General features: G+C 40.4%; 1 protein-coding gene and 1 pseudogene across 1 annotated transcript; both read right to left on the bottom strand.

Annotated features, from left to right (window-relative positions):
• Positions 1-406: 406 nt before the first annotated feature.
• Positions 407-1,367, bottom strand: LOC122213326 (annotated as a pseudogene).
• LOC122213327 (olfactory receptor 7C1-like) lies at positions 789-13,944 on the bottom strand. Its single transcript, XM_042927450.1, has 2 exons — positions 12,976-13,944; positions 789-856 (listed from the first exon to the last, which is right to left on the bottom strand). The coding sequence occupies exons 1-2, from the start codon at positions 13,930-13,932 to the stop codon at positions 815-817; spliced, it is 999 nt and encodes a 332-aa protein (XP_042783384.1). The 5' UTR covers positions 13,933-13,944; the 3' UTR covers positions 789-814.
• Between the last annotated feature and the right edge of the window lie 10,037 nt (positions 13,945-23,981).

The following is a 23,981-nucleotide window of genomic DNA, read 5'->3' as shown; positions in this document are numbered from 1 at the left end:
CAATTAAGAATCCATGGGATGAAGTTTAATGAGAGGCCTAAACAGTTTTAGAGAAATACAGAAGAGGGGTGTCTGGGTGACTGAGCCAATAGGCGCCCCACTCTTGATTTTGGTCCAAGTCATGATCTCAAAATTTCTGACATTGAGCCCCACTTCAGGCTCTGTGCTGATAGCATGGACATGGCTTGTGATATTCCCTCAATCTCTCTCACCCTCACCACTTGCTCTTACTCTCTCTCAAAATAAATACCTTACAAACTACGGAAGAAATATTTGTGCGTAAAGTATGAAAAATTTCTAGCAACCGAATACTGTAGAAAGATAAACTGCAGACTGTCAGCCTCTGAACTGATACAAATATCATGATCTAGGTCTTCTAGGGTTTTAAGCCCTGTTACTCAAGTCTTTATCTTGCAACAAAGAATCCTACATGCAGACAATGTCTCTCGGCTAAAGAGATTTCTCAGGGCTTGCTTGATGTCTCTGTTCCTCAGACCATAGATGAAGGGGTTCAACATGGGTGTCACCACCGTGTACATGACTGAGGCTATGGCACTTGCCCTGGAGTTTTGTGCAGCAGCAGAACTCAGATACACCCCAAGGCATGTGCCATAGAACAAAGAGACCACTGAGAGATGAGACCCACACGTGGAAAATGCTTTATACTTGCCCCTCACTGATGAAATTCTCAAAATGGAAGTGACAATTCTAGAGTAAGAGAACAGGATACCAGTGAGTGGAACAACACCCAGAAGTCCACTTACCAAATACACTGCCAGGTCATTGAGGAAAGTATCAGAGTAAGCAAGTTGGATCACCTGCTTAAGTTCACAGAAAAAGTGAAGGATTTCCAGATCTGTGCAAAAAGAGAGTCGCAAAATCAGTAAGTCAAGTAATAGAGAGTAAAAAACACCCAATAACCAGCATACCAGGAGCAGGATGCCGCAGAACTTGGGGTTCATGATGACCATGTAGTGCAGTGGCTGACAGATGGCCACAAACCGGTCATAGGCCATCACTGTCAAGAGTATGTTATCTAATACTCCAAAAAGCATGAAAAAGTACATCTGGCTGAGGCAGCCTTCATAGGTGATCACTTTGCTCTGCGTCTGGATGTTCAGCAGCATCTTTGGGACGGTGGTGGAGGTGAAACAGATGTCTGAAAAGGACAGGTTGGAGAGGAAGAAGTACATGGGCGTGTGGAGGCGGGGGTCCGTGATAATGGCCAGGATCATGAGCAGGTTCCCAGTGAAGGTGACCAGGTACATGGACAGGAACACCCAAAAGAGAAGTGACTGCAGCCCCCCCTCATCTGAGAGTCCCAGGAGAATAAATTGTGTGGCACAGGTTTGATTTCTTTCTTCCATGTAACTGACGAAAACAGCTGGAACAGAGACAAGAACATTGTAAAGACACCAGCAGTGATCACAGTATTGAAAGAAATGCTTCGTTTTCAACACACTTCACCCATTAATTCTTACACATTCCCTACCAATCTCGAATATGTACCAGAAAATTTCAGGGACTCTCAAATGCTCCATGTTTTCCGTGAGTCTGAAACTGTTCACAATTCTTGTTCTGAATCAAAATAATTTCAAAGCAATGTTCTCCATAAATTTCCTGAGATCTTTTTTTTCGCCCAACAAAATTTAACAAAAATATCTTGTAACAAGTAATGTTGAAAGCATTACAAAAAGTAGTGATGGGTGTTTGCCCTTAACAACACTGAGTCTTAGACGTTTATGTGTGTGAAGAGGGAGGAATAGAAGATTAATAAATGAATAAATGATGTTTTAAGTGGTGGTTACAACTAATAAGTAAAATAATTCAGGAAAAATTAGTCTAAGTAGAAGGGAAACTTGCCAATGTGTCAAGTCAAACAGGGGCTTCTGACCTAGAAAACTAAGGGATATATGAACCTTCCCAATTATTTTGAGAAAACCAGTTAAGCCAGAGAAACCGCATATGCAAAGGCCTTCAGTCAAGAGCTCACCGGAAACCATCAGGCAACATCAAAGAAAAAGTTGTGAGCGGAGCAGGTAACACAATGGGAGAGAGAAGAGACAAACAAACAAGAGAGAAGAGCTCAAAGCCTCCTGCATCTTTAGAAACATTCTAAGGCAGTGGACACAACAGTTCAGTGTCGTTTTTATATTTATATGTTATATATAATGTCTGTCTACAACACGATACATTTTATGTAATGTATACTAATGGAACATAATTCATTCCTCCATAATTCTCTGTCTTTCTCTCTACCTTTACTCTAGGTCTCCAGTTGGTGTAATTTCTGTAGTTTTTACCTCAAAGGCAGCTTCAGCTTGCTACAAATGCTTAATATGTGTGTACTTCACTAATAAATTCTCTTTGTTCTACACACACACACACACACACACACACACACACACGTGGGTAGGGAAAGCAACAGAGAGAGAGTTCTCCATTATTGTGGTACCGTGTACTCTTACAGCTGAAGCACAACTTTTTAGAAATCAGGGGACGAGCTATGCCATTAGTCAAAGAGTTTCTTTCTCTGATGAGAATTGCATTTTGTTGTAGGCATTCCAGTAGAGTAGTCACGGCTACGAATCACGAGAACCACCCAGAATTAGAAGAATTACCATTAATCTTTCTCAACTGCTTCCAAAAAATTCAAATGGGAAACACTTCCTACTTTAATTGTTCAGGCCACCATTGCACTGTACCAAAGCCAAGAAGAGGCACTGCAAGAAAAGAAAAGTACAAAATGATATTCCCAAAGAATATTTATGTGAAAATCTTCGACTAAATAGTACTAATTCAAGCACAGCAGCCTTTGATCATGATGTAGAAAAAGATTATGCATCCTGACCAAGTGGGATTTATTCCTGGAAGGCAAGGATGGTTTAACTAATAAATCTCCCTTGGTGTAATACGACAGGTTGACAAAAAGAAGGATAAAAGCATATGATTATCTCAACATATGGCAAATAAAACGTGACAAAATGGTGCATACCTTGATAGTAATAACTGTCCAGAAACTATGAACAGAAGGATAGTTCCACAACACGAAATAGGTCATATATGAAAACCCACCTCTAAAATCCTTCTCAACAGTGAAACACTGAGAGCAACCGCTAAGATAAGGCAAGATAAGCATGTCTGTTTCATACCTTTTATGCAACATGGCATTGCATGTTCCAGACAGAGCAACTAAGCAAAAAAAAGAAAGAAAAGTAAAAGGAAACAAAAGGCATCAAAATTAGAATGGAAGATGTAATATGATTTCTCTTCCCAAAGAAGGTGATCTTATTTTTAAAAAAAATATATAGCATTAAAAACAAGAAAAACCGTTGGAGTAATAAACGAATTCAGCACTTTTGCAGAGTGTAAATCAAAACAAACATAAAACTCAGGTGGCTGATGGAATCCTAGAATGGAGTGGATCATGTGGAAGATAAACAATCTAACTCTATTACAATTGTATGAGACAATCTCAGTGAAACAGGAGGGCAAAAAGAAGTGCAGAAAAACAAGATCTGGGGAAAAAGAAAAGACCGTAAAACCAGACATAAAAGAAATTGCACAGAAGCACTGCTCTACACTTGATAAAATGCATCCCGTGGGGTATTGTTAACGACGCTGATACTTCTGCACATGTTAACTGAAGTTGAGCATGTAAGGAAATGGAGAGTAAATGGTGGGAATGAGGTATCACATGTGATGTGGTATTTTACATGTAAGCAAGGTGGCATAGCTCTTATAATCCTTTGGTGATTAGAGTTGGTGCCATCAGTATGAACTTGCTTTAGCTTATATAAAAATACAGAGGGTTACATATAGACTCATGTATAGATGTCTGCATATACACAGAGTAGTAAGCACTCCTGTGTCCTTGCCAGGTCAATCGAGGAGATATAGAGACCCTGGTAGCAATATGCCACCAGGCACCAAGATCTTGAATCTCATCCCATGATCCAATAAAATAAAACAGGGCTCCTCGCAGAAATGACTGCTTGTAGGGCTCAGAGGAAAATACAGTATGCTCAAGTTGAAGCATCTTTTCCTGTAAGACTGCTACCCCCAATAGTCAAGAATGATAGGGACATGTTAGCTAACTGAAGAAGCTCCCCAATGCAAAGTAAGACCAATTAGAGCACCAAAATAAAGTAGTATTGGGTTATAACCCAGGGCATATAATGTAACTACTTGAAAAATAAATATGGAAGACACAACACCAAGTGCAGAAGAAAACCAATGATTTGCAGAAATATTCTACTCTTAAGGAGGTGTGAGATAACTCACCCTACTTTTTTTTTTTTTTTTTTTTTAATTTTTTTTTCAACGTTTTTTTATTTATTTTTGGGACAGAAAGAGACAGAGCATGAACGGGGGAGGGGCAGAGAGAGAGGGAGACACAGAATCGGAAACAGGCTCCAGGCTCCGAGCCATCAGCCCAGAGCCTGACGCGGGGCTCGAACTCACAGACCGCTCACAGACCGCGAGATCGTGACCTGGCTGAAGTCGGACGCTTAACCGACTGCGCCACCCAGGCGCCCCTAACTCACCCTACTTTAAGATGGGGCTGCATAGAAAGTCGCTACAGGAGGACAGGATGGAAAGAAAGGAGAAAGAGAAATCTGACAAACCCTGTCACAGCCGGCATCAATAGCAACCCCAATGAGAAATAGTCATGTTGACAGTGCGCACCCTTGATGTCACGAGATGAGCAGGGCAGTTTCCCTCTCTGGTCTTCCGGTCCAACTTCCACAGTCCCAGTATAGTCAGGAAAAAGAGAATAATAAGGTGTGTCCAAAAGGAGATTATTTTACAGAACACCTGACCAGTAGTCCTCAGAACTATCAATTGCTTCAATCATAAAGCAAGCTTGAGATGCAGTCACTATGTGTGGAGGCTCAGGAGATACAAGAATTGAAACTAACATGTGGAAGAGATAGGCTGTGATCAAAACAACAGACACTGGGGAGGGAGCTTATGATAACTCCCTGATCTATCACAGCAAATTGTTTCTGTAAATGTACAACTGTTCAAATATTAAAGGGGATGAAAAATGAGAGATATTAATGAAATGCAAAGCTTTGGGAGCACTGAGCTCTGAGCGTGAAGAGCTCCAGGCTTCATTATTTGCTGTGTATAAGCAGTATCACTGCTGTCGCTTTCCATCAATAAAATAAAATAATGATACCACAGAAATAGTTTGGGAAACATTTCAATAACTTGATGACTATAGATATCTGGCATTGTTTCTAGTAAACATTTAAGAATGAATAAAAAAAGTCCATCTGAGGTTTTTTATCCACAATTGCCACCCCCTCAGAGACCCGTCTTGCCTCCCCTCTCACACTCATGGTGCCATTTGTATCCCTAAATATGCTTCTTACATCCTGAATGCAGCAATAATTTTTTCCTCACAATACTGGGTCATTTTTACATGGAGAGTACCTGTTCATAGTTAATCCCCTGACATAAGGCCTGTACATACTCTTTACTAATTTCAGAGTTAAATTTCAACCCTCCAGCCAAAACATACATTTCTTTGGTCATCTGACTGATGCCTACCCAGCCAGGCTTCTATGGGTTCATTTTGCAGATTGTAGACCCTGCTCCTGATTGTTGGTGAGACAGTAAGGAGTATTTCTAATAACAGCAGCACAACTTCCGCTTTACTTCATCTCTAATTTTTCCCCTCTGCTGTTTCTCCCTGGACTTCTCACCTCCCTTATCCCTTGGAAGGACCCCAACACTAACGTCAAGGCTAAGTACCTATAAGCTTGTCTATGAAGTGTTCACTGACTCCCATGAAAGAGCCCTCTTTTTGAAAACAATTAAGAATAAAATAAACAGTCAACTTTGGGGGATCTGCTTCCCCAGATTTCAATGCAATTTCACATTATAACATTAATTTATTTTTACATCTCTCATTCTGTTTCTACAGTGAGTATCTTGAGAAAAGAAATACTGTCGTAGTCATTTATTTAGTCCCAGAATACATGGTACTGTCTACCATACATAAGTTTCTGAAAAAATGTTTCTTGAATGACTGCTATTAACCACTGTTTCAATAACAATAAACAGTCACTCCCAACAATGGAAGAAGCAGCAATGAAAACAGGGGAAAGACTGTTGAGAGATGAAGGCCCATTGATAAAGCACTAACCTTGGAGGAGACGGATCAGGGAGAAATGGTTTAGTGTATCCAGAGTTGCCCTCCAGAATCAAAGCCTCATGGGCATGGCTTGACATTACTAAACTCTCCTTAATTTATTGTCCCTGTTGAGGCCCCCAAAATAACTACTGATACAAGGGGACCCTCCCATCATAACTCATTTCCCCAGGACTTCTGAAGAGGCCGTGGCTCACCCAGATGTTACCACAGAACAGCGGGAGATCAATGACCCAGTCTCTCCCATGGATGAGTGATGTGGTTGGAAGTTATATCCTTAGGAAGGGAAAAGACATGGCCCCACTCATGAAGGCTCTGGAGGACACAGCTATGTGTTCATATCACCTGAGGTTACAAGAGTCGACTTCCTGGGTGCAGCAAAGGCATTTTAATTTCTGTAGCTGTAGGGAATGAATTCCCATGAGTCTCATTAATAACATATTCTTTTGTCTCTCTTCCCTTTACAAGACTTGGTTCTCTAGCGCTAGGAGAGAATAGAAGAACGCAAACTTATCCCATTGTTGGTATGGGGACACAGACTTGGCATTCCCAGATTGTCTCTTATCCCATTTTAACTCTCTTATCCCAGAAGGAGGTGCCCTGTCTTTAGAGGTTCTCATTAATAAGCCATAGCCACTGTAGTAACTATCCAATTCTGGTTTTGAAGAATTCTGTGTATCCTAAATCTCTTCTTTCTCCCATCTGCACCCCTTCTGTTAGCTCACAATCATGGAACACCCAGGCCCCAGAGTGCTTCTCTTTTCTTCCTGTTTCTCATTCTCCTTCAATGGCAATATCTTTTTAACATCACTTGACCATTTGCTTTTGGGCATCCTCTAAACCGCTCATTAGCAGCTGTAGGGCAGTAGGCACTAAGCAACGTGGTAGGAGGAAGACAAGTGTAAGAAGGGTCCCTTCTATTGAGGACCTCACAGTCTCAACAGGACAAGAAACATAAAAATAAATGCAAATTTGCCGTTTGCAGTGACGTGGATGGAGGTAGAATGCATTATGTGAACAGAGATAAGAATCCGAGAAAGACAACTACCACATGATTTCGCTCATATTGGAATTGAATTAACAAAACAAATGAACGTGTGTGAAGGGGGAAAGAGGAGAAAGGGAAAGAGACCACAAGAGACAATAGTCAGATGGAGGGAGGTGGGAGGGAGATGGGCTAGATGAGTGTTGGGTTAAGGAGAGCACTTTTGATGAGCACCTGGTGCTGTATGGAAGTGATGAATTACTGAATTCTCCTCCTGAAACCAGTATTGCACTCTATGTTAACCACCTAAAATATAAATTTGAAAATAAAATAAAACATACATGAATGAACTACCCTGAAGGGGCACCGACACATGAGAAAAAGAATACAACCCTAGTCAACTTTTCCAGAAGAGTTGAGTGAAGGCCGCACAAACAAGCTTCTCTTTGTCCCAACTCTTGATGAGGGAGAAAGGGATAAGGCACTCCAAGAGGAAGTATCTGGGCAGCCAATGTGGGAAATACTTCATACTTGCTGGCCAATAATCAGGGGGCAAGTAGGACAATTCAAACATGACCCTGAGCAGTTAGCCTGCAGAGAGCAGAGATGCTTGTATTTTTGCTACAGGTTTGACACATACTTATGAAAATAGTGGAGTTTCAGTGCAGATTTCATGATGAGATGTCGAGGATCAAGTCCTCCCTGTGGAAAACTCACCATGCAATCATGTTAGACACAGACTCTTGATATGACAATAGTCAAAGAAAACTGTAGATGGAAAAATAGGGAAGGAATGGACACTTTTAAAAGGTGAAAAGACATAATAAAATATTATGTAAGAATGCAATTGGATGGACCTAGAAGGCAGAGTGCCGAGTGAAATGAGCCAGCCAGAGAAAGACAAATACCATTTGATGTCACTCATATGTGGAATATAAGAACTAAAAGAAAGGACCAAACAAGAAAAGACAGACATAAACACAGACTCTTTAACACAGAAAACAAATAGGTGGTTGCAAGAGGGAATGTGGGTGGGGATGGGTGAGATAGATAAAGGGTATTAAGAATACACTGATGTCCTTGAGCACTGAACAGTGTATAGAATTGTTAAGCATTACATTGTACACGTCAAATTAATACAACACTTGTAAATTATACCTCAATATAAATAATGCCCAGGGAAGGGAGAAAATATGATTTTCAGATTTACCACATTATAATTTCAAACTGATCTGTTTCCAACAACAGCGACAAAAACAGAAATATAACTCAATGGAAAACGAGGGGCCCCTGAAATAAACTCAAATATGATGATTGAATGATTTTTGCCAAGAGTGCCAGGACAGTTCAGTAGTAAATAGACAGCCTTTTCAAGTCATGGTGATGGAAAACCTGGATATCCCCATGCAAAAATATGAAGCTAACTGTTCTGTCCACCATCTACCAACATGACTCGAAATGGATCACAGGCTGAAGCATAAGAAATATACCTATAGGCACTAAAAAGAAAAATACAGAGGTACATCTTTATGACACTAGATTGGACAAAGATTTCCTGTTTAGAACACCAAAGACACAGGCAATTAGAGAAGCAATTATTTTGGCAGAATTAAAATTTTTGTGCATGAAAGGGCACAAAGTAAAAAGGCAACCAACAAAATGGAAAAAAGATTGACAAAGCACACACCTGGTAACAGATTAATATCCAAAATATGTAAAAATTTTCAAAAATTCCACAGCTAAAAACCCCAAACAATTCAATTTTAAAAAGCCAATCCTTTTGGGGTGCCTGAGTGGCTCAGTCAGTTAAGTGTCCAACTTCGGCTCAGGTCACGATCTCATGGTTTGTGAGTTCGAGCCCCGCGTCAGGCTCTGTGCTGTCATCTTGGAGCCTGGAGCCCACTTCAGATTCTGGGTCTTCCTCTCTGTCCCTTCCCTGCTCATTATCTGTCTCTCTCTCTCTCTCTCTCCCTCTCAAAAAGAAATAAACATTAAAAAAATTTTTAACGAAATCCTTTTATTTAAATCCCAGTTACTTAACATACACTGTAATATTAGTTTCTGGTGTACTATACAGGGATTCAATGCTTCCATAATAAAAAAACGTTAAAAATTTTTTAAAAATAGAAACAACCAGTGTGAGTAACGGTTTGGGGAAAAAAGGGAACCCTCTGGTATTGTTGGTGGGAATCAAAACTGGAGCCACCACCGTGGAAAAGAGTATAGAGGTTCCTTCAAGGCATCAATAAAGCTTCCCCACAATCCAGTAACTGCACTACTGGGTCATTACCCAAAACATACCAAAAAAAAAAAAAAAAATTCAAAGGGACACTTGCACCTCTATATTTATAGTAGTATCATTTGCGATAACCAAAGGGTGGCAGCAGCCCAAGTGTCAACCGATATGTGAATGAATAAAGAAGATATGGTACATGTAGACACAGGATGGAATATTTTTCAGCCGGTGAAAACAAAAATGACATCTTGCGTTTGGCATCAGGTCCACGGAGCTAGAGAGTATTACTAAACGAAATCAGCAATTCAGAGAAAGGCAAATACCATAGGAGTTCACGCACATGTGGAATTCAAGAAACAATACAAATGAGCAAAGGGAAAAAAGGCAAACCAAGAAACAGACTCTTAACTATATAGAGAACCAACTGATAGTTACGAGAGGGTGACGCATGGGGGATGGGTGAAATAGGTGATGGGGATTAAGGAGTGTCCTTTTCATGATGAGCACCGGGTGTTGTACAGAAGTGCCGAATCACTATATTGTACACCTGAAACTAATAATTCACTGTATGTTAACTGTACTGGAATTAAAATTTTTAAATAAATTTAAAAACAAAAGTAATGGTGAAAGAAAAAGAACATGGACTATGGACTCAAATAGACACTTCTCCAAAGAAGATCGAGGCATGGCTACTTAGACGCACAACATGACTAATCATTAGGGAATGCAAATCAAACCTACAATGTGATTATAGTATAGTATAATGGGTACTAGAATGCCTACTAGAATGCATACTAGAATGTATAGTACGGTATAATGCGTACTAGAATGTCTATTGTTAAACCCCAAAACAAAAAATAACTGTTGGTGAGGATAAGGAGAAATTGCAACCTGGTGGCACTTGCTGATGCCAATGAAACGTGGCACAGCTACCGTAGAAAAGATTGTGCCGGTTCCTCAAAGTGTAAACATAGAATGATCACCTTTGTTCACAGTCACCAAAATGTGGAGACAGCCTGGATGTCCATCAACAAACTCACGGATGAACAAAGTGTGGTGAACACATAGAGTGGAACATCATTCAGCCTTTACAATGGGTGGAATTCTGGCACGGGCTACAACTTGGGTGAACCTCACAAACATTAGGCTAACTGAAAGAAAGCCGGCACAAAAGGACCAATATTATACAATTACACATATATGAGATACCTAGAGTGAACAGTTTTAGAGACAGAGGGTAGGGTGGTGGGAGACAGCAGCTGGGCAGAGGGGCAACACAAACTTAGTATTTCAAGTAGACAGAGGTTCATTTTGAGAATATGAGAGAGTTCTGGAGGTGGATAGAGGTTGCTCAACTGTGGGAAAGTACTTAAGGCCCCATAAGTATATTTCAAAATGTTTAAAATAAAAATTTTATGTATATTTCACCCTGACCAAAAAAACAAAGATGAAAAAAAGAGAGACATACTTTAAAAGAATTTCAGGGGTGCCTGGATGGCTCAGTCTGTTAGGCATTCAACTCTTGATTTTGGCTCAGGTCATGATCTAACAATTTGTGAGTTTGAACCCCCTATCAGGCTCTGCACTAGCAGAGTTCAGCATTTCCACGCAAAAATATAATGGGCAGCTTACTAAGGGCACACCCGATTTATGTAACTAAAAATATAAGCTAACCAAAACCAAGAAATAAAAATAAAAAACACCATCTCCAATGATCATGAAGAAAAGATTGACCTGAGTCACCACAATGAAGGGTCATAATCTCTACCAGACTATCAGTCCTGAGTATGTTCACTGCCCAGATCTTCGATTGATGGAACCATTTACACCTGATGGAAGGCTGTAAAACGGCAACAAATGCTTTACATTTCCTCCAAACCCAACCCAAAGGCTCTGAGATGATGGCACTGGCTAGCTTATAATGGTTCATGAGGACTGTGGTCTGAACTAAAATTGACACCTTGATATTGGGCAAGATGAGAGCAATTATCCCATAGAAACTGGCAAATGTTAAGAAGAGTAAGCTCTCTTCTTAATCCTTTCTTCTCATTTTCTTCCTTTCTTCCTGCTTTCCCTGTTTCTTTTCATCTTTGCTTCTGAGAGATAGGTCCATGAACATTTATCTGCATACTAGTGTTTGGAGGGACCTGTGGACGTTTAGCTGGAACACTGTGAATCAGGTAAGAGGAGATTACCATTATGGCTGACAATCCCAGTGGTGGCTTCCGGGGTCAGGTGATAAGGAGACATTCGTCTTAGTCTGTCTCACACAACACAGGTTAGGTCCTTGAGTGTCTCCTGCTCACACTGCCTAATTTCTGGGATGCAGCATTAGAAAAGATGGCGGTGGCAATAGGCAGAGTAGCCATATTGTGTGTGAGATCTGTGAAGAGCCTATTACGGTAGGAGGTGCTGAGGGAAATCACAGGACAGCGTTGCTGCCTACCAAAACATTAAAGGAAAAATAATAACGCATCCCTGGGCAACCGCGAAGAATGACACCTTCAAGGCCGGAAACATTAGGAGTTGCAATTCTATTACCTTCACACTTCATTTATGTTTTGGACTGTGTGAGGGAAAACTAACGATTGCGTCCTGAAGGTGGATTATTGTAAACTAATCACACAGGGTTCCAGGTGCCTCTGCTCTTGTAGATGTGATTGTCTTCCAAGGTAGATTGACATAAAACCCTGGAAACTTGTATACAACCTCTGATATGTTCAAAGATTTTCTTCCAAAAGCAGAGACGCTAACAAATACGTGCTTTCAACCCAAAGAAGAAGCATTTCACATTTGCTCCACTGCTTTTCCTATTACATTACAAGTATTTAATTTGCTGTATTATGTCTATGTTCTTAAAAATCCATGCAATGGGGGCACGTGGTAGCACAGTTGGTTGAGCGTCTGACTTTGGCCTAGCTCATGATCTCACAATTCATGGTTTAAAATCCTGCGTCTTGCTCTGTGCTGATAGCTCAGAGCCTGGAGCCTGCTTCTGACTCTGTGTCTCCCTCTCTCTCTGCCCCTCCCCCACTACGCTGTCTCTCTCTCTCTCTCTCTCTCTCTCTCTCTCTCTCTCTCTCACTCTCACACAAACACACACACACACACACACACACACACACACACACACACACATCCACACAGAGAATATGAATAAACAATAAAAAATATTTTTAAACCCATGCAATGGAATTTAATGAGAGGCGTAAAAACTTTTTAAAATGCAGAAGACAGGTGCCTGGGTGGCTCAGTCAGTTGAGCGTCCAACACTTGATTTCGCTTTACCTCAAGATCTCATGCTTTCTGAGATTGAGCCCCACTTCAGGTTCTGCGCTGACAATATGGACACAGTATAGGATATATCTTCAATCTGTATCTGCTCCTCCCACACGCTCTTGCTCCCTCTCTCTCAAAATAAATAAATAAACTTTAAAAATTTTCAGAAGAAATGTTGCTTATAGTGTATGAAAAACTTTTAGCAACTGAATACTGTAGAAAGATAAACTGCAGATTGTCAGTCTCTGAATTGAGTTAAATAACATGATCTAGGTCTTCTAGGGTTTTAAGCCCTGTTATTCATAACTTTACCTTAAAACAAAGAATCCTATATGCAGAGAACGTCCCTCTGCTAAAGAGTTTTCCCAGGGCTTGCTTGATGTCTCTGTTCCTCAGGCCATAGATGAAGGGGTTCAACATGGGTGTCACCACCGTGTACATGACTGAGGCTATGGCACTTGCCCTGGAGTTTTGTGCAGCAGCAGAACTCAGATACACCCCAAGGCCTGTAGCATAGAACAAAGAGACCACTGAGAGATGAGACCCACACGTGGAAAATGCTTTATACTTGCCCCTCACTGATGAAATTCTCAAAATGGAAGTGACAATTCTAGAGTAAGAGAACAGGATACCAGTGAGTGGAACAACACCCAGAAGTCCACTTACCAAATACACTGCCAGGTCATTGAGGAACCTATCAGAGCAAGCAAGTTGGATCACCTGCTTAAGTTCACAGAAAAAGTGAAGGATTTCCAGATCGGTGCAAAAAGAGAGTCGCAAAATCAGTAAGTCATGTAATAGAGAGTCAAGAACACTCAGTATCCAGGATCCCAGGAGCAGGATGCCACAGAACTTGGGGTTCATGATGACCATGTAGTGCAATGGGTGACAGATGGCCACAAACCGGTCATAGGCCATCACTGTCAAGAGTATGTTGTCTAATACTCCAAGAAGCATGAAAAAGTACATCTGACTGAGGCAGCCTTCATAGGTGATCACTTTGCTCTGCATCTGGATGTTCAGCAGCATCTTTGGGACGGTGGTGGAGGTGAAACAGATGTCTGAAAAGCACAGGTTGGAGAGGAAGAAGTACATGGGCGTGTGGAGGCGGGAGTCCATGATAATGGCCAGGATCATGAGCAGGTTCCCAGTGAAGGTGACCAGGTACATGGACAGGAACAGCCAAAAAAGCAGAGACTGCTGTTCCCCCTGGTCTGAGAGTCCCAGGAGGATAAATTCTGTAACGTGAGTTTGATTTCTTTCTTCCATGTAACTGATGAAAACAGCTGGAACAGAGATAAGAGCATTGATAAGGCACCAGCTGTGATCATAGAATTAAGAGCAATGCTGTGTTTTCAACATGATGCACTCATTAATTCTTACACATTCTCTACCAATCTCGAATATGTACCAGAAAATTTCAGGGACTCTCAAATGCTCCATGTTTTCTGTGAGGCTGAAACTGTTAGCAGTTCTTGATCCAAATAAAAAAACATAATTCAAAACAATGTTCTCCTCCATAAATTTCCTGAGATCTTTTTATTCACCCAACAAAATTTAACAAAATATCTTGTGACAAGTTTTGTTGAAAGCATTGCAAAAAGTAATGATGTGTGTTTGAACTTAACAATACTTAGTATTAGGTGTGTGTGTGTGTGTGTGTGTGTGTGCACATGTGCGTGTCAGAGGGAGGAATATAATATAAATAAATGAATCAATGATGTTTCAAATGGTGGTTACAACTAATAAGGAAAATAATTCAGGACAAAGGAGTTCTAAGTAGAAGGGAAACCTGTCATTGTATCATGTCTAATCAGGGGCTTCTGAGCTGGAAAACTAAGGGATATGTGACCCATGTGTATAACTTTGAGAAAACCAGTTAAGGCAGAGAAATTGCATATGCAAAGATCTTGAGTCAAGAGCTCACCCCAAATCATCAGGCAACATCAAAGAAAATGTTGTGAGCAAAGCAGGTAACACAACAGGAGTAGGAGTTGTATGTAAATAAGAGAGAAGAACTCAAAAACTCCTGTATCTGTGGAAACATTCTAAGGCACTGGACACTACAGTTATATATGTTATATATGATGTCTGTCTACAACAGGATACATTTTATGTAATGTAAGCAAATGGAACATAATTCATTTCTCCATAATTCTCTGTCTTTCTCTCTTCCCTTACTCTAGGTCTCCAGTTGGTCTAAATTCTGCATTTTCTATTGCATAAGACAGTTTCAGGTTGCTGTAAATACTTAATGGGTGTGTACTTCATTGATAAGTTCTCTTTGATCTATACACACACATACACACACACATGTGGGTAGGGAAAGAGACAGAGAGAGTTCTCCATTATTGTGGTACTACTGTATATTCTTGTAGCTGAAGCACACTTTTTAGAAAGCAGAGGACAGGCTACACCATAAGTCAAAGAGACTCTTTCTCATAGCAGAACTGAAGTTTGTGATGTAGGCTTTCCAGTGGAGTAGTCATGCTTAAGGTACACAAGAACCACACAGAATTAGAAGAATTAACATCAATCATTGTCAGCGTCTTCCAAAAAAAAAATCAAATGGGAAACACTTCTTACTTTATTCCATCAGTCCAGCATTACACTGATACCAAAGCCATGAAAAGACATTGCAAGAAAACAAGAGTAGAGAGCAATAATCCCAAGGTATATTCATGTGAACCGGTTCAAGCATAGCAGCCTTCTGAACATGGTGTAGAAAAGGATTATGCATCATGACCAAATGGCATTTATTCCAGGAAGGCGATAAAACTCCCTCAGTGTAATACACCACATTAACAGAATAAAGGGTAACATAAGTATGTCCACAGATGGTAAATAAAATGTGACAAAATGGAGCATTCCTTAGACTGACAGCATTCAAGTAACTAAGAAGAGAAGGAAACTTCCACAACACGAAATAGGTCATGTATGTAAACCCACCTCTAAAATAATTCTGAAAAGTGAAACACTGAGAGTGACCCCCTGAGATAAGGCAGGATAAGCATGTTTGTTTTTCATACCCTTATATACAACGTGGTATAATGCAGGTTCCAGACAGAGCAACTCGCCAAAAAAAGGAAAGAAAAAGAAGGAAATAAAAGGAATCAAAATTAGAATGGAAGGAGTAATATGATTTCTCTTTAAAAGAAATTGATCTTACTTAAAAAAAAAATTGGGGGACTCAGAGGGGAAGATGGCAGCATAGGAGGACGCTGGGCTCACCTCGTCCTGCTGATCGCTTAGATTCCACCCACACCTACCTAAATAACCCAGAAAACTGCCAGAAGACTAGCAGAACAGACTCTCCAGAGCCAAGTGTAGACAAGAGGGTAGGAAGGGCAGAGAGGCGGTGCATGCTACATGGACTGGCAGGAGGGAGCCGGGGTGGTGGAGGGGCAGCCCGCCGGGCAAGGCAGAGCCCCTGAGTCTGACTTGCAGAGGCAGAGGGGCCAGACTCCATGAGTTCTGGCAGCCAGCGGGACTTAACATCTGGAATGTTAAAGTCAACAGCTCTGCACTCTGAGAGCAGGGAGAGCGAGAGGACACTGGAAGGGAGAGTTGTTGAGCCCCAGAAGACAGAGCTCAGCTCAGCAGGGAACAAAGGCGCTGGCCAGTGCCATCTCCCTCTCCCATTCCCCAGCCGAAATTCCAAAGGAAACCAGTTCCCATCACCGAACTGGCTTCCCCAACAAATGCCCAACACCGTGCTTCTGTGGATCCATCCCTCCAATGGGTCGGCCTCCCTCCCAGTGCTGCGGGACACCTCCCACAGTGGACTACTGACAGCAAAGCGAGCTAAGCCTGCCCCTCCCATCTCTGTGCACCTTGCGGATCCACCCCGGCTAATACACCAGATCCCATCGAAGCAGCACCACAAGCCTGGCAGTGTGCAAGTAGCCCAGACAGGGGCCACACCACTCCACAGTGAGTCTTGCCCCTGGGAGGGGGGAAGATAAGGTACACACCAGTCTGACCTTGACCCCAGTGGTGGGCTGGGGGCAGACATCGGGTCTGACTGTGGCCCCGCCCACCAACACAAGTTACTCCGGACAGCACAGAGGAAGAGCCCTGCAGTTCCCCGCCACCCCAGAGACTACCCAAAATGACGAAATGGAAAAATTCTCCTCAAAAGAAACTCCAGGAAGTAGTGACAGCTAACAAATTGATCAAAAACAATTAACCGATATAACGGAACAAGAATTTAGAATAATAGTCATAAAATCAATCGTTGGGCTTGAAAAAAAAGTACAGAGGACAGAAGAGAATCTATTGCTACAGAGATCAAGGGACTAAGAAATAGTCACGAGGAGCTAAAAAATGCTATAAATGAGGTGCAAAATAACATGGAGGTGGCCATAGCACGGATTGAAGAGGCAAAGGAAAGAATAGGTGAATTAGAAGATAAGATTATGGAAAAAGAGGAAGCTGAGAAAAAGAGAGAAAAAAAATCCAGGAATATGAGGGGAGAATTAGAGAACTAAGTGATGTAATCAAACCAACAATATCTGTATCATAGGAATTCCAGAAGAGGAAGAGAGAGAGAGAAACGGGCTGAAGGTGTACTTGAACAAATCCTAGCTGAGAACTTCCCTGATCTGGGGAAGGAAAAAGGCATTGAAATCCAAGAGGCACAGAGAACTCCCTTCAGATGTAACTTGAATTGATCTTCCACAAGACATATCATAGTGAAACTGGCAAAATACAAGGATAAAGAGAAAATTCTGAAAGCAGCTAGGGATAAACAGGCTCTAACTTACAAAGGCATAAGAGTAGTGGCAGACCTATCTACTAAAACTTGGCAGGCCAGAAAGGAATGGCAGGAAATCTTCAATGTGATGAACAGAAAAAATATGCAGCCAAGAATCCTTTATCCAGCAAGTCTGTCATTCAGAATAGAAGGAGAGATAAAGGTTTTCCCAAACAAACAAAAACTGAAGGAATTCATCACCACTAAACCAGCCCTACAAGAGATCCTAAGGGGGATTCTGTGAGTGAAATGTTGCAAGGACAACAAAGTACCAGAGACATCACTGCAAGCATGAAACCTACAGACATCACAAGGACTCTAAACCCATATCTTTCAATAATAACACTAAATTTAAATGGGCTCAATGCTCCAACCAAAAGACATAAGGTATCAGAATGGATAAAAAACAAGACCCATCTATTGGCTGCTACAAGAGACTTGTTTTAGGCCTGAGGACACCTTCAGATTGAAAGTGACGGGATGGAGAACTATCTATCATGCTACTGGAAGTCAAAAGAAAGCTGGAGTAGCCATACTTATATCAGACAAACTAGACTTTAAATTAAAGGCTGTAACAAGAGATGAAGAAAGGCATTATACAATAATTACAGGGACTATCCATCAGGAAAAGCTAACAATTATAAAGGTCTATGTGCTGAATTCAGGAGCCTCCTAATATATAAAACAATTAATCACAAACATAAGCAACTTTATTGATAAGAATGTGGTGATTGCAAGGGACTTTAATACCCCACTTACAACAATGGATAGATCATCTAGACACAGGATCAATAAAGAAACAAGGGCCCTGAATGATACATTGGATCAGATGGACTTGACAGATATATTTAGAAGTCTGCATCCCAAAGCAACAGAATATACTTTCTTCTCGAGTGCACATGGAACATTCTCCAAGATAGATCACATACTGGGTCACAAAACAGCCCTTCATAAGTATACAAGAACTGAGATCATACCATGCACACTTTCAGACCACAATGCTATGAAACTTGAAGGAGGTTAAAGAACACCCTACTAAAGAATGAATGGGTCAACCAGGCAATTAGAGAAGAAATTTAAAAATATATGGAAACAAATGAAAATGAAAATACAATAATCCAGGGGCGCCTGGGTGGCTCAGTCGGTTAAGTGTCCAACTTTGGCTCAGGTCATGATCTCACGGTTCGTGAGTTCAAGCCCCGCGTCAGGCTCTGTGCCGATGGCTCAGAGCCTGGAGCCTGTTTCAGATTCTGTGTCTCCCTCTCTCTCTGACCCTCCCCCGTTCATGCTCTGTCCCTCTCTGTCTCAAAAATAAATAAACGTTAAAAAAATTTTTACAATAAAAAAAAAGAAAATACAATAATCCAAATGCTTTGGAATGCAGAAAAGGCAGTCCTGAGAGGAAAATACATTGCAATCCAGGCCTATCTCAAGACACAAGAAAAATCCCAAATACAAAATCTAACAGCACACCTAAAGGAAATAGAGGCAGAACAGCAAAGACACCCCAAACCCAGCAGAAGAAGAGAAATAACAAAGATCAGAGCAGAAATAAACAATATAGAATCAAAAAAAACCATAGAGAAGATCAATGAAACCAAGAGTTGGTTTTTGAAAAAATAAACAAAATTGATAAACCTCTAGCCAGGCTTCTCAAAAACAAAAGGGAGATGACCCAAATAGATAAAATCATGAATGAAAATGGAATTATTACAACCAATCCCTCAGAAATGCAAGCAATTATCAGGGAATACTATGAAAAATTATATGCCAACAAACTGGACAAACTGGAAGAAATGGACAAATTCCTAAACACCCACACTCTTCCAAAACTCAAACAGGAAGAAATAGAAACTTGACCAGACCCATAGCCAGCGAAGAAATTGAATCGGTTATCAAAAATCTCCCAACAAATAAGAGTCCAGGACCAGATGGCTTCCCTGGGGAATTCTACCAGACATTTAAAGCAGAGATAATATCTATCCTTCTCAAGCTGTTCCAAAAAATAGAAAGGAAAGGAAAACTTCCAGACTCATTCTATGAAGTCAGCATTACTTTGATTCCTAAACCAGACAGAGACCCAGTAAAAAAAGAGAACTACGGGCCAATGTCCCTGATGGATATGAATGCAAAAATTCTTAATAAGATACTAACAAATCAAATTCAACAGCATATAAAAAGAATTATTCACCATGATCAAGTGGGATTCATTCCTGGGATACAGGGCTGGTTCAACATTCGCAAATCAATCAACGTGATACATCACATTAATAAAAGAAAATAAACGAACCGTATGATCCTGTCAATCAATGCAGAAGAAGCATTTGACAAAATTCAGCATCTTTTCTTAATAAAAACCCTCGAGAAAGTCGGGATATGAGGAACATACTTAAACATCATAAAAGCCATTTGTGAAAAATCCACAGCTAATATCATCCTCAATGGGAAAAAGATGAGAGCTTTCCCCCTGAGATCAGGAACACGACAGGGATGTCCAACTCACCGCTGTTGTTTAACATAGTGCTGGAAGTGCTAGCATCAGCAATCAGACAACAAAAGGAACTCAAAGGCATCAAAATTGGCAAAGATGAAGTCAAGCTTTCGCTTTTTGCAGATGACATGATATTATACATGGAAAATCCGATAGACTCCACCAAAAGTCTGCTAGAACTGATACATGAATTTGGCAAAGTCACGGGATACAAAATCAATGCACAGAAATCAGTTGCATTCTTATACACTAATAATGAAGCAACAGAAAGACAAATAAAGAAACTGATCCCATTCACAATTGCACCAAGAAGCATAAAATACCTAGGAATAAACCTAACCAAAGATGTGAAAGATCTGTACGCTGAAAACTATAGAAATCTTATGAAGGAAATTGAAGAAGATATACAGAAATGGAAAAACATTCCATGCTCATGGATTGGAAGAATAAATATTGTTAAAATGTCAATACTACCCAAAGCTATCTACACATTCAAAAAAATCCCAATCAAAATTGCACCAACATTCTTCTCGAAGCTAGAACAAGCAATCCTAAAATTTGTATGGAACCACAAAAGACCCCAAATAGCCAAAGTAATATTGAAGAAGAAGACCAAAGTGGGAGGCATCACAATCCCAGACTTTAGCCTCTACTACAAAGCTGTAATCATCAGACAGTATGGTATTGGCACAAAAACAGACACATAGACCAATGGAATAGAATAGAGACTCCAGAATTGGACCCACATAAGTATGGCCAACTAATCTTTGACAACGCAGGAAAGAATATCCAATGGAAAAAAGACAGTCTCTTTAACAAAAGGTGCTGGGAGAACTGGACAGCAACATGCAGAAGAAACTAGACCACTTTGTTACACCATTCACAAAAATAAACTCAAAATGGATGAAGGACCTGAATGTGAGACAGGATACCATCAAAACGCTAGAGGATAAAGCAGGAAAACACCTCTCTGACCTCAGCCACAGCAATTTCTTACTTGACACATCTCCAAAGTCAAGGGAATTAAAAGCAAAATTTAACTTTGGAACCTCAAGAAGATAAAAAGCTTCTGCACTGCAAAGGAAACAATCAACAAAACTAAAAGGCAACCAACGGAATGGGAAAAGATATTTGCAAATGACATATCAGACAAAGCGCTAGTATCCAAAATCTATAAAGAACTCACCAAACTCCACACCCAAAAAACAACTAAGCCAGTGAAGAAAGGGGAAGAAAACATGAATAGACACTTCTCTAAAGAAGACATCCAGATGGCCAACAGGCACATGAAAAGATGCTCAATGTCACTCCTCGTCAGGGAAATACAAATCAAAACCACACTCAGATACCACCTCATACCAGTCAGGGTAGCTAAAATGAACAAATCAGGAGACTATAGATGCTGGCGAGGATGTGGAGAAACGGGAACCCTCTTGCACTGTTGGTGGGAATGCAAACTGGTGCAGCCGCTCTGGAAAACAGTGTGGAGGTTCCTCAAAAAATTAAAAATAGATCTACCTTATGACCCAGCAATAGCACTGCTAGGAATTTACCCAAGAGATACAGGAGTACTGATGCATAGGGGCACTTGTACCCCAATGTTTATAGCAGCACTCTCAACAATAGCCAAATTGTGTAAAGAGCCTAAATGTCCATCAACTGATGAATGGATAAAGAAATTGTGGTTTATATACACAACGGAATACTACTTGGCAATGAGAAAGAATGAAATCTGGCCTTTTGTAGCAACGTGGATGGAACTGGAGAGTGTGATGGTAAGTGAAATAAGTCACACAGAGAAAGACAGATACCTTATGCTTTCACTCTTATGTGGATCCTGAGAAAGTTAACAGAAGACCATGGGGGAGGAGAAGAAAAAAGTTAGGGAGGAAGGCAAACCTTAAGAGACTCTTAAAAACTGAGAACAAAGTGAGGGTTGATGGGGGGTTGGAGGGAGGGGAAAGTGGGTGATGGACATTGAGGGGGGCACCTGTTGGGATGAGCCCTGGGTGTTGTATGGAAACCAATTTGACAATAAATTTCATATTAAAAAAAAAAAAACATTAAGGGGCACCTGAGTGGCTCAGTCAGTTGGGCGTCCAACTTCAGCTCAGGTCATGATCTCATGGTTCATGGGTTCGAGCCTCACATCAGTCTCTGTGCTAAAACTCAGAGCCTAGAGTCTGCTTTGGATTCTGTGTCTCCATCTCTCTCTACCCCTCCCCACTCACGCTCTGTCCCTCTCTCTCAAACATAAATAAATATTTTCAAATTTTTTCAATAAATAAAAATGAAAGTAAGAAAGCATCAAAAACAGGAAAAACTCTTAGAGTAATAAATTCAGAATATAAATTAATGCAAACATGTGAATATAATGCAGAATATAAATCAATATAATATTATATTATAAATATAATAAATGTATTACAATATTATTATATTATATATGTAAATATAATAAAATATAATAAATCAATATAAATCTGCATAATGCAGAATAGAAATCAATGCAAACATCAAACCCAAGTGACAGATGGAATCTTACACTGGAATGTACATGTGAAAAAAACAATCTATATTACAACTGTAGGACACAATCTCAGTGACACAGGAGGGCAAAAAAAGTGCAGAAAAACAAGACCTGGGAAAGGAGAAGAGTGTGTAAAACTGGGCATGAAAGAAACTGCAGAGAAGCACTGCACCATTCTTGATAAAATGTGTCCCAGAGGATACTGTTAACAATTCTGATACTCCTGCACGTGTGAACTGATTGAACACATAAGGAAATGAATAGTAAATGGTGGGAAAGAGGTGATCACATTTGGCGTGGGACTTCACATGTAAGCAAGGTGGAGTAGCTCTTATGATCCCCTGGTAATAAATTAGTTTTAGAGCCATCAGTATGAACTTGCTTCAGCTTATATAAAAATACGGAGGGTTACATACAGATACATGTATGGATGTCTGCATATACACAGAGTAGTAAATGTGTATGTGTCTTTGCCAGGTCAGTTGATGGGATATAGAGAATCTGGTAGCAAAAAGCACAGCAGGTACCAAGATCTTGAATCTTATCCCATGATCCAATAAAATAAAACAGGGGTCCTTGCAGAAACGACTCATCGTAGAACTCCAGAGGAACATACAATAAGCTGAAGGTGAAGCTGAAGCATCTTCCCCTGTAAGACAGTAATGAAATGATACCTCCAAAGAGCCAAGAATGTTGGGACATGCCAAAGGGACATATCAGTAACTGAAGGAGCTCTCCTTTGACAAAGCTGAAACAATTTGAGCAACAAAATAAAGTAGTATTGGGTTATAACACAGAGTATATAATGTAAATAATTGAAAAAAATAAGGAAGACACAATCTCCAGTGTAGAAGAAAACTAATGATTTACAGAAATATTCTACACTTAAGGAGGTGTGAGATAACTACCACTACTTAAAGATGGGGTTGTGCATAGAAACTTCCTACAGGAGGACAGGATGGAAAGAAAGGGGAAAGACAAATCTGACAAATATCATGTCAGCCAGGACATCGATATCAACACCAATGAGAAATAGTCATTTTGATAATGTGTACCCTTGATGTCAGGAAATGAACATGCCTCTTTCCCTCTCCAGTCTCCTTGTCCAACATCCATGTCCCAGTCTTCTCATTAAGAAGAAGAAGAAGAAGAAGAAGAAGAAGAAGAAGAAGAAGAAGAAGAAGGAGGAGGAGGAGAACAAGAAGAAGAAGACAAGCCCAAAAGATTTTTTTCACAGCACTCCTGACCAGTACTCTTAGCACTATCAATTGCTTCAAGAACAAAGGAAGACTGAGGAAAAAGTCACTGCATGTGGAAGGTCAACAGATAGGACAATTAAAAGTAACATGTGTAAGAGAGAGGATGTATTCATAACAGGAGAAACTGGAAAGGAGCTTATGAGAAGCGTCTGAAAAATCACAGCAAGTTTGTTTTGTAAATGTACCACTGTTCAAGTACGAAAGCCGATTAAAGTTAAAATTATTACTGAATTTTAAAAATCTTTGGAAACACCGTGTTCTGAGATTGTCCCAAAGAGTCTG

The sequence above is a fragment of the Panthera leo genome, chromosome A2, assembly GCF_018350215.1.
Source record: "Panthera leo isolate Ple1 chromosome A2, P.leo_Ple1_pat1.1, whole genome shotgun sequence".
In the NCBI taxonomy this organism is placed as follows: domain Eukaryota; kingdom Metazoa; phylum Chordata; class Mammalia; order Carnivora; family Felidae; genus Panthera; species Panthera leo.
This window is presented reverse-complemented; position numbering and strand designations above follow the sequence as displayed.